Consider the following 15,624-nt stretch of genomic DNA (forward strand, 5'->3'; position numbering starts at 1 on the left):
CACTTTCTGCGAAATTCAAGTCATCTCATGATAGCTTCAGTATTGTCTTTTCTTAGCATCCTCTCGTTTGTTATTCATCATTAAACCGCAAGGTATGTACTCGGGAATTATATATACTCATCAATATCCAAGATGACGTGATGACGGATTGCCCCGTTTCTCTTTCTAAACCTTTTCTTTTCCTCGCGTGCCGTCATCGACTTTTCGGGGCCGGTCATTATCGTTGTGCTCAAAATGCACTCACGTATTACCTGAATGATTTGCGGGCTAACGGGCTCGCCCCGGGCGGTCCCAGTGCAGGGCCATTACCCCGGAGTCGACCGCCTCGCATGTTGGGTGTGTTTGAACAGAAGGCACATATGTACACAGATGGAAGTGTTCGCTTGGATATGTTGATGCACGATCCATGAAGCCACATTTCGCAGGACTCACTTGTGGAATGTTAGCACTAGTGAAGCATCATAGGTGATGGCTGGCGATCTTGACGAGCCAGACTGGGGACGGTGTCATACCATTGGACCATGTACTCTCCCTGTCTATCGGTGCTGTTCCTGCAGACGCATCGAACGTTGTACGTCGCTTTCGTCGGCGAGGGTAGGCTGGCCTCCGTGAAACCCGTCGGAGACATTATACCCCCGAGGTGATCCTGGAAACTGCCCGACGTATATCGCTGTGATCGTTGACTGCCAGGTGCCTGATGTCCACGCTTTTGGCGGCTCTCAACAAGCTTCCGCAGCTCGCTTGCTGCGTCACCCCCCTTTCCCTGTGCCTCGTTCATCACGGTTTCCGCCTCGCTCTCAGCCTCGTGCTGCGAAACCGACGCGCCCAAGCTACTCGAGCTGTGTTCACTAACGCTCCTTCGAGACGAATGGAACATGGAGGCTGACGACGGTCGACGAGGATCTGGTAATGCGAACGAGGTATTTCGGCTGGGAATAATGATTGGTTCGTCGTCTGTCGAAGAGTCGTCGTCCTCGGATTCCCAGCTCTTCTCCCTGCGCGGCATTTCCCGTGTCACCGGTAGTCTCCGTACCTCCTCCAGTCGCGGCTCATCCATCACCATGGTGGTCTCGGCCCGCGCCCTGCCTCTCGAGTCGATCGTGAACTTCACAGCCGTGCGAGGTCGCGGAGGTGCCGACTCAGGTATCGACGTCAAGCTTGAGAGGCGAGAGTGCTGCTGTTTCAGGGGCGAGATTCTGCCAGACGGGCGGCTCGGTGGCCTACTTGGGCCGGCAATGGGACCATTGGCCACCTGGGACCTCGGCTGTATGGCTGGAGCGAGCTTGGGTAACGACGGCTTTGCCAGTCCGCGTCTTCCACGATTCTCACTGGCACTCCGTTGCAATCCGTTGAGCCTCCCATTCAATTTGACCGGAGAACTTATAGAAGCATGACCGGATGGCCTTCCTTGACCCAGCTCTTTGGTACTGAGGGAGCGGCGAATATCGCCGTGCATAGGCGCTCTCGATTGTGATTCAGCAGCCGCTGCAAGGGCAAACTGTGCCGAGCCTTGTGTGACGGGAATGTTCGCACCCATGTTTGCAGATAGCGGTCGACCGAATAAGACACCAGGATCGACTCCGCCGGGACTCATAATACCGAAGGGGTCGTCCATTGGGGTTGAGAACGAGTTCGTCACCATGGAGATATCTGTCGAGCTGGACTGGACATTGTTCATGACAGGTTTGGGAGCCAGGGGCCGTGTCCGTTTGATGGGCTGGGCAGTCTCTTGGCTACCTGACGGCGGCAAGGCAGCAGACTCTTGAAACATTTGCGAGGCGTCAAAGGAAGGCATATGGCGATGTCCCGAAGTTTGAAAGACATTAGGACCAAAGGAGAAGTCGATTTCCATGCCCGACATGTCGGCACTCGGGTCCCAGAAGCTTGCGGAAGCGTTTGCCGGAGCCGACATGGGATATCCGAACATGTCGGTAGCAGTCACAAAGGCCGCCATGTTGGGATGTTGTGGGTTTCCAGAAAAGTCAGGCTGGCCGTAGCCATGGTCATTCTGCATGTTGTCGTCCTGTAGCTTAGGAGCAAGCTTCCGGCCACCCTTGTGGGAGGATGGGGGAGGAGTTGCCGTTTGCCCGTTCAAATCCGCCACGCTCTCCCTTCCTTGTGAACTTTTTACGATGTTGTCTTGTGACGCCTGCTCTGGACTGGCCGAACCGCCTTCCTGGCTGGAAAAGTCTGCTTGTTCGATCGGGGGCCTGGGAGAAGAGGGCAGTCGTCGAGCTGCGGTGACCGGGGGTAGAGGTAGGTTCGTGTTGGGAGAGAAGTGGTTGGCATGTGTTGCTATCTGAGCAGCGAGGCTCTCGGCGGACAGTGGCCTCTTGAGGCTTGCCGAAGCAGGGAACGTAGTAGCACCTGTGGAAAAGTCGGGAAAGGAACCCGGAGAGCCTCGAAGGTTGCCTGGGGTTGTGTTAAAGACGGAGTATTCCTCTGCAAAGCGAGGCGTCCAACCGCCAGCGTCGTCAAAGTGACCCTGGGACTGCTTGGGAGTTTCGAAAACGGGGCTCGGGAAAACGGCGGAAGTGGGAGTCTGTTTGGGGGTGGGCGGCTGAGCGTTTGGGTTTCCAAAGCTGTAGTCAGAGTTTCTAGTTAGCACAATGGCATTTTGGTAGATTGTCCGGCCTGCCAATCTTTGCGACCTGGTCGAGAGGCAGAAACAGAAAGACGAACGTGAACGGGGCGGGTTTGGTAGAATTCTTGCCTGGACGCCAGCTGATCCCCACTCATAGCAATTCTACTGTAGTTCACACAACCCTAACTTGAACATGACATGAACCACCCTAACAAACGGAATTGTGCAAGTTTGAGGATATCGAGGAGTTCAGAGGACAGCCAAAAGAAGACCAGGGGTGCAATCGGCGGCTTTGGAGTCGGGGGAAGCGAAGAGCGAGTGCTGACGATTGGTCGGTCCGTGAATGTTAGGTAGGTAGGTAGATATCAGGCGGGGGCGACGTCAGATGCGTATATCATTGATCATTACAGAAGGTCCAAGACGGCAATTTCATGGAGAGAAAAAGGATTACACCGAATGACGAAGAGTTGGCGTGAGCAAGAGGGTTGTATGCGTAAGGTGTCGGAGGAACTCGAGCCTGGGGGAGGTTGGGAGTCGAGGGGAAGTTTGTGAAAAGGGAGGTCCGTGAGGTGCAGCGCGGAAAGCGTATCGGGACTCTCTGTATAGCCCTGGGAGCGTGATTACAGAAGCAGATGGAAATCTAGTCGTCAGAATCGTAACACGGCAGATGCGAAGATTGGTCTGCAGCGAAGGGCGCTTCCTGGTCTAAGGAGAAGGCAGGATCCAGAAGAGGCAGTACAAGAAGGGGGAGAAGAGAGATGGTGAAGAAGTGCTAAGGAGCGTCCAGGAACCAATCGTTCACTTTGTGGGAGGAAGAGGATAGAGTGTGAAGAACACCAACACCTGGGAAACAAAATGGTCAGGTAAGGTACCTAGCAGCAGCCGCAGCCGATGCAGTAACCAATGGCAAGTTACTGCATAAGCAGGTGAGGAAAGGTAACCTCAGGACGGCACACAATTGTGCCTCAATGCTAGGTACTGGGTACGTAGATATTGGCAGTTGGCAGATGGCAGATGGCAAGCCGCAAGCTAAGGTACACCTTAAGGCAGGCAGAGATGGCCTGTTCTCTCTCTCTCTCTCTCTCTCGTTGGAGATGGCCGATTTTTTATTTATTTCTTAATTCATTTCCGTAGGGATGCAGAAACACAGAGAGAGGAACAACCTGGGGTGGGAATGGAAGTAAGTACCTCGAGTTAAGGTCATGGACGGTACGTATCCCTAGCAGTCAGCATATCTCATTGGGCAAGGCCTGACAAGATAGCGGGATGGGAGCACTGTCCAGCAGAGCACAGCGCACTTGGTGAGACTGCGCTGCTCGCCTACAATTTACCATTAAAACTCAGATGCGAAAGTCGCAGGGCGCTTCTTCCGACTGACTGTCTGTGTTGCTGGGAGCTTCCCGGTGGATAGACTGTTGAGGGCTCTGCTGTGTCGTAATTAGGTTATAGGGCCAATTAGCTAAACGAAACAATCTCTGACTACACGTGCCTTGCCCTAGATATTCTGTTTCTTTCTCTCTCTCTCTCTCTCTCTCTCTCTCTCTCTCTGCTTCTCTTCCACAAAAGACAAAGACCAGAGGGAAAGCCACATGTGTCGAGTCCAGTCTGATCAGATCGCCATGACGCCCCCTAACGGCGTTGGCTTCCAGGCTAGAAGCAGGCCGATGAGGGGGAAACTCGGCCAACGCCATGGAAAATAGATAGGCCAACGTGGCTCGACAGGGAGGCCAGAAGGGTGTCCTGGGGCACCTATGCTGACAGCTGTAGCGCTGGGTGATAGGTAAGGTAAGTACAGATAGCAGAGGTTGTGACTAAGATACTCTGTAGGCTCTGATCGCCGAGCCAGAGCGCAACTTGTGCCAACTGAAACAACCCACGATACCAACTGCAAAAGGGGTTCTTTACCCTGCCTCCAGTCTGTATCTTGCTTGGTGACCAGATGTGTCGTTGTCAAGATACTCTTCTCCTCGGACAGACGCCAGCGCCTATCTAGGGTTTCAACATGAGCAAACACGGGATGATGGCGGCACACAAGCTTCAACCGGCGTCGTCGTCCTGGGGAGCCAAGCTAGAGAATACGGCGAACCAACGACCTTCGAGGGCCCGTCTAAAGGGAATGGCGCAATCAGATGGCATGAACGGGCTTGACAGGCACGGGCACAGTCGTGGGTGGTGTGGTGGTCTGCTGAGGTTCATGCTTGATCCGGGCGGCGGCTAACAGAGCCAATGTACTACTGTTAGTGGCTATGGTCAAATGCTGTGTTGCTTCGGCGATGGGAGAGCAGCTCGTGTACGGTGCACCTATTCGTACACTTTGCCGACGAGATATGCGATGAACCCCCCTCCAGGCCCTCTGTACTATGTAGGAGTAGGGAGGCTGAAGATAGGCTTGATTCAAGGATGTTCCTGCTCGAAATGGGCATGTCTCGGGGATGGGGATGGGGAGGAGGGAAATGGGAGTAAAGGCATGCAAATCAGCATCTGTCTAACCACATGGGAATTGCCCTGGCCTGATCTTGGTCTGACTTGCCCCTCGATCTGAGCCCTGTAAGCTGTCCTCCCCTAGTCTTTCCCGTCTCTCACTCACTCGGTCTCCGAACCTCGATCCACACATTCCGTCAGAATGGTGAAAGTCACCATCTACGTCTCAGCTATCTGTAACGATAGGTTATTAAAGTCGTTTCCGCATTCTTGCTGCTCTGTCCCAAGAGTTGCTGATGGCAGTTGCTGATGCGGTTGCCGAGACAAGTTGGCCGGTTGCTGGTTGCAACGGGGCTCGGCTATCCAGTGAAGCGAAATGTAGAATGCGATGCGAGGAAGGATCGTCTGCAGAGAGCCCATGCAAGGTACTTGAGCAAAGGCAGCCACATCTTTCGCGACTGCACCATAAGGCGGGGGGCTCCATGGCAAGGCACAAACCTTGGCCAGCCAGCGAGGGAGAGGGAGAGGAGGGAATCTCCAGGACAGTCCTCTCCCGTTCGTTCTTGTGGACAGGGAAGCAGGAACTGCTTGCAGAGCGCCATGCCGATCCGGGCCATAGTCTCGCTGTAGTCTTACTGCAGGTGCATAGCGGGCAACCTATGGGCTCTGGGCGGGCAGGCGATGATAGGATGAGCGATATCTGTCAAAAACGAGCCAACAACGGAAGTGCAAACTGCAGTAGAAACCGACATGACAGCTGCCAAATACCATTCAATAATGCTCATCCACACAGCGGCAACTCTGAACCTTGTTGCTCGATGCAGTCATGACGAAATAATTTCGAATGCAGAAAGTCTCTGCAGCCCTGTGAGCAAGACAATTTCACCCTCCTTCTCTCTCACCGAGCCCATCTTTCTTACTTATGCAATGCACATCACGTCAGTCAACCACCAACTCATTCCCACGGATACCTCCCGTCTCCCAGATAGCCCAGCAACCAGCACCCGTCGAAGCCTCGGAAGTTATGTTTGGTAGGTCATCAGAGACTCCTGGGGCCCCGGGAGGCAAGGCATGTAAGCGGCAAGACTGGTGAGTCAACGCGGCGCTGCGCTACCGAAAACTAGTACTCGTCCATCCTCCTCCAAGCTTGCATCAGCACCTGACTACAGGATGTCATCTGTGCGCTGAACGAGAAAAAAAGGCGCTCCTCTGGAACTCGATTCACGTTGCCGTATCACCAATATCCGCCCATCGTCTCACCTACAAAACTTTGGTGAACCATGAACCGTCACTGATGATGCCCACATCAATCCGCAACCTGCGCCGTTCCCTCCGCGCTCCGATTAGAGCCCCACTGTTTCGGGGCCGGACCTCAGCTCGCTTGAGTTGCGCCTCGCCAGGGGCGGGGCAGGGAGGTTTCTGGTCCTCTTTGCATGCCTGAAACCTCGCTGAGCAAACCTCAAGTCTTTCTCATCTTTCAAACTCCCCAGATCGATCGGTTGGAGAGACAACGCGAGCAAAACCGGGCAACATTCCGTCCGATATCCGATGGAGCGATTGTGCTTCGGACCTACGAGCCTCTTTTAGACGTTCCCGCTCCCGCTTGCCCCGTCCATCATCCAGAGTTTCAGACGGTTTGGAACTTGCAAGATGTAGTGCGCATCTGCCGAACGGACCCGGGTCAAGAGGGCGCATGGGGGGAGACACTTTCTTTTCCCCTGGCTCAATCATCGACATCCAGCAGCGGTGTCGTCTCCATCTCAACCCCCGAACTATTTGTTCGGTAGCTAAACTCTCCTACCTTTGGTTCCTCTCTATGATGAGTCGATGGCTCCTTTGCCAACCCAGTAGTTGATACAAAGACAACCGCCGCCGTTGCGGAACATGTCTGTGTTGCTGGCCGGCTAGATCTTAGCTCCTTCGAAATCCCCTAACGGTATAACAATCCGCAACAAACATCACACACCCGATGCTTGAAGTCGGCAACCTCTCTTGTCCACTCTGTTTCGGCCGCCCTCTCCTAGATGCCGACTTCCAGACACGAAGCCCAGCGGTCCATATTCAGTAGACCTAGAACTGTGTCAATCTGTTTGAGAAAACACAACGTAAAATTTGCACGAGGACGCTTACTTCACAATCGTAACGGTCGCGGCTGCTGGGAACCACGGCGTCTCAGCGTTGATGATGCCAAGACCACGTCGAGGAATCCCGCTACACGTTTCTTACCCAGTTTCACCTCGGTCGGCAAATCATTCCAAGCAAGCGCGCAGTGTTGCCTCGTGATTTCTCCCGAAAGGCTCATCGGAAGAGGGGTAGAGGCAGGTAAGGCCTGGGGGTGGCCCGGTGCGGCAATATGAAGCTATTTGCAACTGATTGCGACTTCGCAAGCAAAGTTCGCCTCGCCTGACCCAAGCCAACGTCGTTTCCTATACGATCGACGAGAGTTGAATCGCTGATCGTGCATTGTGCTTCCTCTCCCTCAGACATTTCGGAGTCCTTTTTGTGTCTGGTTGTGCAAGGCCGTCACGAAGATGCCTCTCTTTCTGAGCTCAGGGGTAATCTTCCGAGCGATTTTGCCATGGTCTTGCTTCCCACTGCGCTAGCATTGGGCAACGGACCTCGTCAATGTCTCTATATAAGCTTTGATGCGAACGAATGCAGCCAAAGTTGCCAATGTCTGATTTAGCGAAAGCTTGGCCTCGGCTGTGGTCAGGTTTGCTTGGGTTCCTGGCCAGCTGTTGTGCTTTCTGGACTCTCCGCGAAAGTCAGGACAGTTGTTATCTTCTCGTGGAATATCTACAACTTCGTCCTCCTGGGCTCCGCATTGCGCAGCGTCCTTGTGACCAGACTTGACACTATTCCGCGCTGAATAGATTCGGTGTGATGACTCGGTGTGATGACTGGCGTCAACTTGGCCTTGCTAGGCAATCGACTTTTTACGGCCGATCCCAACAACGCAATGTGAGGGGGACCTCTTCGCGACCATGCCATTCTCGCCCAGAATCCACTACGATACCTTGTCACCGAGCACGACAGTGTAAGTGCCGGAGAGGCACATATTCTGGACAAAGCGGGTCTGATATTGCATTTTTGGGCCAAACTTGACACTATTAATACCGCGCTGAATAGATCCGGACTGATGACCGACGTCAACTCGGCCTATCCAGGAGTTTGAATAACAAGTAGACCTTCCCATCGGACGAACTATCGCGGTGGAATCATGTCTGACCAGAGGTGTCTGTAAATCAACACGAGCGTCAGGAACGCCGCGATAATATCGATGAGGCCTGCACCGGATTGTCAGCGGGTATTCATCTTCTTTGAGCGTGAGGGGTCTTGCGCGAATGACGACTTCTACACTCAGTGCGTGGTAGGTCTATCAACCCCTATAATCAATCATCAATTTTTTGACACTCAGAATGACCGACTGCTTCCATAGCATGATCGTATGTTCGGGCATCATGTCTTCATAGAACCCATAGTTGGAATTTCCGACTGAGTCAAATATTAGAATACTGTTCGAGCGAACAGTATAGTACCAACACAGCACTATATGGCAATAAGTCATGTACGCGTTACGGGATTCCATCGACAACAATGCGATGGAGTATAACCACGAGAATAAACAAGAACGTAAGAAAAGCGCGGCATCTTCTCAGAGAAGTTCAAACAGCGCCCTCTTAGCGATGACTCAACTCGCAAACCAAGGTTCTAGTAGACTTCAGGGGAGAGTCAACTTAGACCGTGACATGAGGAAATACTCGCAAACAAACGATTGGATGAGATGGCTTCCCTAGCAGCAATTGTGACTGTGTTCCTGGATGCTACAGATAAGAAAGTGGCTGGAGACTCCGGGAGTGAGTTGGTTGAGAGAAGGGTGTCGTGCTGACGAACGATTGGCTCGTTGTCACTGCAAGCTGCAAGGGGTTTTAAGTGCTTGCAGTTGAACGTAATTGGTTGGGTCTGGCTTCTTTTTGAGCCGACGCCGAACATCTGGGTTTCCCCCTCCCTCTATCAGGACTGTGGGAGTTGTAGAGTCCATCGTCAGCTCCGAGGTAGATCCCCCCCCCTGCTTGAATCCTCGGCCATCGTGCGATGCGAGAGTTGTAGCGTCGCTAAAGACCTCGCAAGCTGGAGAAGCTTTATTGGGTCTTGCGAGGAACCAGGGCAGGGAAGGGAAGCAGGAAGCACGACATCGACGTCAAGGCCAAAACTAACTCATGAGTCGTCAATCATTCCAGCATGTGGTTTATCCCCCCTTTTCCTTCCCGGCAATATCCCGCCATTTCTCACTTCTCCCCTCCCGCGGCCGACACTGCGCCCAGAAAAAAGAATCCGGATACGACCTCGGACTACGGTAGATACATGCCTACCTTCACGGTGTAGTGGACATCAGGCCGCCCGGGACTTTACCACAAACTTGGAACCTCGTCCGGCCGACGACGGCCAGCGGTTGAACCTACGGATACAACTCTCTCCACTTCTTCCTTCAACCCCCCAGTTCTTTGCGTCACTTTTCTTTCCCTTTCTGCAGCTTTTGCCGTGTCCCATAGGGGAATATGGATACTTCCGTAGGGCAAGAGAAGAATAAGCACGATCGCCCGCCAATCATTGACCCCCGCCGGCGCCGGGAAAATAGATGGGAAAAGCCTGTGCGCGGCGCGCTCTGCCCCTCCTCAGAGTCCTCCCCCCTGGTGCAAGCCGCAGGGGAGATATATAGTGGCGGGGTCTCCCAGTCGAGATGCATGAATTCCGGGAGATTACGCACATACGCATGCAGCCCTCTCAGGAACACTCCTTTGCAGTTCTCTGGCTCTTATTCCTCCTTTTTTTTTTTCTTTCGGGGGCCCCAGTGAAGGGGGGTTCTGGGTTATTTTCTTGTTCTGCTCCTTTTCCCATCGCGCCCGTCACGAACCAACAGGATTCCCGGGTTGATCTTCTGCCCTTTGCCTAAATGGATCTTCTTCCGGGATGTAGAGACTCTCTCTCTGGGATGCTCCGCCGAACCGAAACAACCGTGAGTACTCCGTAGAACGAGAGAAACCCAAAGACATGTCAGGGACCCAGGGGGGAGGGGGAGAACCAGGACTACACTAGTCACAGAAGAAAAGAAGGAAGTTCTTGCTAGAGACCGAGTATCCTGGAAGATCCTTGATTAGACGGACTGTCAAACCCGGGCTCTCTCCGGGCGACAGACTAAGCAGGAGGAGAAGGAGGAAGAGGTTAAGGCAAAGGCAAAGCTGGAGCGGCCGTTCTCCGACATCCGAAGACCAAAGACGAATGGCCCTCGGTTGTACGTCAAATAGGCCAGCCATGATTCACGGCGCCCATCCATCTTAACGTCCGTCTAGTCGTATGTCTATCGCATCGCCGCGAGGGTTTTCCGTCCCAACTATGCGATATTTCGTCACAGCAGCCGCCGTCACCTCAAGTGTGGTGCCAGAGTGTTTGTGTAAGAGTCGAAACACCGTTCTGTTTCCCTCCCACGCTGTAAACAGCAGAACAGAACATTTCTCTCCCATACAACCATCACAAACAACACCCTTACCACAAGATCCAAAACATCTATAGGCGGCTCGCTCAGCCGGTATCTATCCCCCTGCCAGCTGAAATCCCCTTCCAGAGTCCCAAGCCCATAGCAAAAAGGAAGGTCCAAAGCATCCACCCGTAGTCATACTTTATGCCCTCTGCCCCCCTCCCCGCGCCTCTCTCCCCGGCGGGCAGGTAATCGAAGCGAAGAGGCCCCCGGCTTCCTCCTCCGGGGCGAGAGCATCATCCACATCCACCTCCACCGGACACGCCGGGTTTCCGTTTTGGAGGCTCCCCTTGTTATTCAGCTTTCCGCCTAACACCACATCGTGGTATGGTCTGGTTCCGGTTCCTGGTCTGATCTTTTTCCTCCCCTCCCTCCCCCTGCTCCCAAGCCGGAAAACCCTGGCATCTTTCATCCACTGTAGCGTGGTCCCTCGACGATGACAAGTACTTTCCGTATCTGTCCATGTAAGTGCGTGGGCGAGTATATGTGTGGTATCCGTAGCCTACACATACCCGCTCTCCTCGCCCACATACCCAAACTCCCCTGCAATACCACCACCACCACCACCACCACCACCACCCCGGTAAACCCACGAGCATTGAGGCTTCTTCTCGTGCTTCTTCCAAGCCCCCAGAAGGCTGTGACTCCTCCTCACTCCAGAATTCAGACAGTGAAGCAGAAAGGGACCAAAGTACTTCGTAGCGCAGGACCCAACAAAGAGCCAAGAAAACGTCGTGGTCCTACGGAATACCACCCCATCGTCCGTCCTACCCCACCACCGCCGTCCCCATCGGCAGTTGACCGTGTTCCTGGACCAGGCACGGGAGAAGAGGACGCACGCAGGGTACGGGATATGTAGGTACGGGAAGCATGCGCAGTATGTACGGAGTACAGATACCCACACGGAAGCACACGCTCACAAACGCGGTACCAACTGCCCTCGCCTTGCCCTGCCACTATCCAACCCCAAAGGCCGCAGCACATTCACCCGTCCTTGGCTCTGGCTCTGGCCCAGGCCCCTTGTCTGCTATGTGCCAACCGTCCGGCTGTGTGTGTGTGTGTGTGAATGAACGACCTGCCCCTCCAAGGACCCCACCGATCTTCAACCCATCGGCATCGGGGGTCGGGGTATCCCTCACCCCCCCTGCCTTGTCCCCGGATCCCGCGCAACGTCGAAGTCGAGAGTCACCTCCCGCCGGCGGCGGCCTGGCCTCCTGCTCCTTTCCCTCGTCTCCTGCTCTTCGTCCTTCCCCTTTGGGCAATGCCACGTCTTCAAGCCCCCCTCCATCCCAGCTCTACGAGTCTACTGTACGATGCCCAAGAAAAACCCCCTGAACCCATCCCGCGCGCCGTTTTCCCTCCCCTGACTCCCATTGTCCCCTATCTTGTCTTCCATGTGTTTCTGCGGCACATCTTTCTCGTTCTTCCCACGAGCCCCATCCATCCATCCCTCATCGTCATTCCAACGGTCGGGATATGGACTTGGGAGTGGTTGGTGCTAGCGAGCGTTGAGTTCTTGACTAAGAGGGGGGCAAGGCAAGGGGGAGCAGGGGGTTCAAGGAGTCATGGCATGGCAGTTCGGCATGAGAGAGAGACGTTCGGGTCCTCTGTCACTCCCGGGTCTTTGACGGAACAGATCAGAAGCCCCCCTCCTCTCCAACTGTCGGCGGAAGGTGCCCGGAAGTCGCACAGCCATGCCACTCTTCCTCAAGATTCGTGATACGCAATGTGAACAAAGATGTTAGTGAATGATGAATCACCGAGCTCAATAACATCAAGGACTTCATTCTGAAATGACCGTGTATTCCTCATTCTGCGCAGGTTAAACGAAAAATCTAACTAGTACTGGCTTTGCCCCCGAGGTTTTGTTTCCCAACGATAACAAACGAATTTTGTCCCATTTTTGGCCCCCATCTCCCTTCCTCCAGAACAGTCCTTCAAGACCGTCGTAAAAAAAAATGCCTTCCTCCTCCTCCTCCTCCTTCCTGTCGCGGCCTGATTTCGCCCTGGTCCATTGTTTTCCCAATTCCCTATTCCACCTTTTCCTCCCCTTGATATCATTGGTATGTCCTCCTCAAAAAAAAAATTCAAAACTACGACTGCATTTACACAGTCGTTGGGGGTCTCACTATTTAACTATCTACGATTAAGTTGTGGGGAAGAGCATGTAAAAAAAAAAAGGGGAAAGGAATGGTGGGGCGGATCAGAAACTATAGAGAAAGGAAAGATCAAAGAAACAGCAAGGATTGAGCAAGAATCAGAGAATCGAAAAGAAGAAGAAGCGAACAAACAGAACGGAACAAAACTTGCCCCCACCAAATTTCCCCCTCATGTCTCTTCCGTTGGGTGTTGATGAAATGATGAAAGCTGGGCCATTAAGAAAATCCTGCACTCTGGTGTCATGTCATGTTTTGCACATGGCGGAAAGGCCAAAGTGCGAAAACTAAACAGTTGGTATCCTCCTCTTTCGGGGCATAAAAGCATGAGTGGTCGTGCTCAAGTGAATTCAGAAACGTCGGTCAAGAAGCGGAACTCGAGATAGGAAAAGGAAAGGAGATAGAAAAGATCAATCGTGGATGGTGGTAGTGATGGATATTGTGATGGTGATAAAGGTAGTAAGATTGTTTGGAAAGTCGTCATGACACATTGTCCCTTTTCTCTCTGTCATCCGGGGGGAAGTAGTTTCGGAGTTTTTCTTTTGTTTGTTTTTTTCTCTTGACTCGTCCAAAAAGATTCCAACACCCTTTAGCACCCTCCCAAAATTTTGTCCCATCCTCCACAGGTATCCCGTGATGCCCAAGTCTATAAAAAGGTAGGTCAGGAAAAGGTTCGTTGTTTTTCGTGACGACGTTTCGGTAGTGTACCACAGGCACGCGCTGCGGCGGGGGTAAGTCTGCGTGACAAAGGAAAAAAATAACAGAAAAAAGGTGGTATCAGTCGTGTTTGTGTGTTGTTTCTCTGCCATATCAAGATCAAGGAACCGCATCAAATCATGCCAGGCATGCCTTCCATAGGATTAATGACGTTCCTCTGTTGGACTTGGCTCTGTCCCATCTGCCCTTGGTTCATCTGAGGCATGGGCGGCGGCACCTGTTGAAGGTGTTGGTGTTGTTGAACCTGATGCTGGTGTTGGTGCTGGTGTTGCATCTGCGCGGGCGTAGGCGTGCTTGTGACGGATGCCGACGAAGTTTGAGGCGTGATTGGAGTCTGCTGCGGCATTGGAGGTGCTTGCTGTGGCTGTTGAGGCTCAACCTTCGGCTTGGCCATCTGAGATGCTGCAAGATTGCGGTTGTGATTGCTCTCACGTCGACGCTTTGGCGCATCCTTGATCTTGGGGTGGGTGTGACACTACATGACTGTTAGCCTGCCGTGCAACGATTTAAAAACCCTTCACGATCGATGCCGTGTCACATACCTTGTACGCGTGCCTGAACCATGTGGTGCCCTTCTTCTTGCTGCTGACGAGCGCGATCCAATCGTTGCAGCTACCACACAAACCTTCCCATACATCCGGGTTGCCGTCCATTCGTCGCGTCTCTTGAGGCTCTTGGAATGGATTGCCCGTGGCGGCGCTGATACCGTGAGTGAACGACTTATCGTACCAGAAGGCCGAGTTCTTCAGCACCAGCCAACGGCCCGGCTTGCAGATTCCACACCATCCCTCGCGCTTGTTACCGTGACCTCTCACCCATCTGGGCGTGTACAGGTCACCCTCAAACCGCAACTCTTGCTCGTGAGGAACAAGATCGGGGTCAGACGGGTTCATATCCTCGGGAGGCGGTGGGATCTGCTCCTCGTGAAGTGAAGCGTACAAATCGGGCGGGTCGGACAGATCCGTGTAGTGGCTGTGAAGCGAGTGAGGATCGGCGTTGCTCTGGAGCATGCGGAAGAGGCCATGGGACAGAAGCGGCGGCGGGGCCTCGAAGTGGTGAGCATCGGGATGGAAGCCATTGGAGGGCAATTGCGACGGCAAAAGCATGCTGTTCATGCTGTTTCTCTGGTACTGCGGCGGTGCGGCCATCATAAAGGGATGCTGCTGGGCGGCCTGGAGATTGGTGAAGTTCAATGGGACCTGCTGGTGCTGGATCGTCGGCGATGAGTGTCTCGAAGACATGCGCTGGTGGGCACCGAATGCATCGTGCCCCTGATGAAACACGAACGGTGTCTGACGTCTGTTCTGTTGAGTTCCGTACGATCCCGTCGACCATCTCTTTGTCGTTCCACGCTCGACGCTGTAGGGAGCAGATCGCATGCCTGGGCGAGGCGATGGAGAAGCACGACCACGGCTTTGAGTCCTAACAAGTTCAGATCGGCTCTGGGGAGTCATCCGAGGAGAGGCAACCGGCGACAATTGGGTCGACGACATCAATGAGTTGCGGTTAGACGGCGGCGGGTAGTCTGAACTGAATGATGGCGCCTCTGACAGTGCAGCTGAGAAGTCTTCGTACGAAGGCATGTCCGAAAGGGCACCGGACGTGGACATGGTGAAAGATGAGCCAGACATGCGTCGCGGGTTGGGACCACAGTCAAAGTTGAACGGTTCGTTGTCCTGTTGCTGGTACCTCAGATCAAGCACAGGAATGGCTTCATCGGTGGTGTATGCCTGGCCAATCATCTCTGTGTCCAATCCATGGAACTCAAAAGTGTCTTCGCATGGCTTTTGTTGCCAGTCTGATGGAAATGATTAGCATACGGGTTAATCTCTGATGAGGTTGACTCACTGTTCTCCATGGTGGTGACGGGGTAGAAATCTTGTTGATGAACTGATACCGGTCGGGACATGGCATCGCTGGGAGTCTGCTGCATCGGCAGTGGCGAAGAATCCCACGATGGGAGGGTGCCGTAGTCATCGCCCATGCTGTAGGAGAAGCCTTCGTGGATGGTGGCAGGTCTGGGCCTCATGCCTTGAGACGTTGGAGTTGTCCATACACCGGCGGGTGCTCCCACGCCCTCTTGTTTGATGGGCATATCATTACCGTTCATGTTGATGATGGTCGTTGTACGAGGCGGGACGTCTCTTCTGAACTTGTTGTTAGGGTTGAAGGTGAAGGAAGGTGTGTGTATTTGTTGCCGACTAAATTGT

At 53.5% G+C, this 15,624-nt stretch overlaps 2 protein-coding genes across 2 annotated transcripts; both read right to left on the reverse strand.

The window, feature by feature from the left end:
* Nucleotides 1-448: 448 nt before the first annotated feature.
* Nucleotides 449-2,616, reverse strand: N0V96_007957 (uncharacterized protein; the record flags this gene model as incomplete). The annotated part of the gene is made up of 2 exons (XM_053194347.2): nt 449-2,582; nt 2,609-2,616. 2 exons carry the CDS (start codon nt 2,614-2,616, stop codon nt 449-451), a joined length of 2,142 nt encoding a protein of 713 aa, XP_053048197.2.
* A 10,910-nt stretch (nt 2,617-13,526) lies between these two features.
* On the reverse strand, nt 13,527-15,524 carry N0V96_007958 (uncharacterized protein; the record flags this gene model as incomplete). The annotated part of the gene is made up of 3 exons (XM_053194348.1): nt 13,527-13,889; nt 13,957-15,212; nt 15,263-15,524. The coding sequence occupies 3 exons, from the start codon at nt 15,522-15,524 to the stop codon at nt 13,527-13,529; spliced, it is 1,881 nt and encodes a 626-aa protein (XP_053048198.1).
* Nucleotides 15,525-15,624: the final 100 nt, after the last annotated feature.

This window comes from Colletotrichum fioriniae, assembly GCF_027942845.1.
Source record: "Colletotrichum fioriniae strain IMI 355084 chromosome Unknown scaffold_9, whole genome shotgun sequence".
Taxonomy (NCBI): domain Eukaryota; kingdom Fungi; phylum Ascomycota; class Sordariomycetes; order Glomerellales; family Glomerellaceae; genus Colletotrichum; species Colletotrichum fioriniae.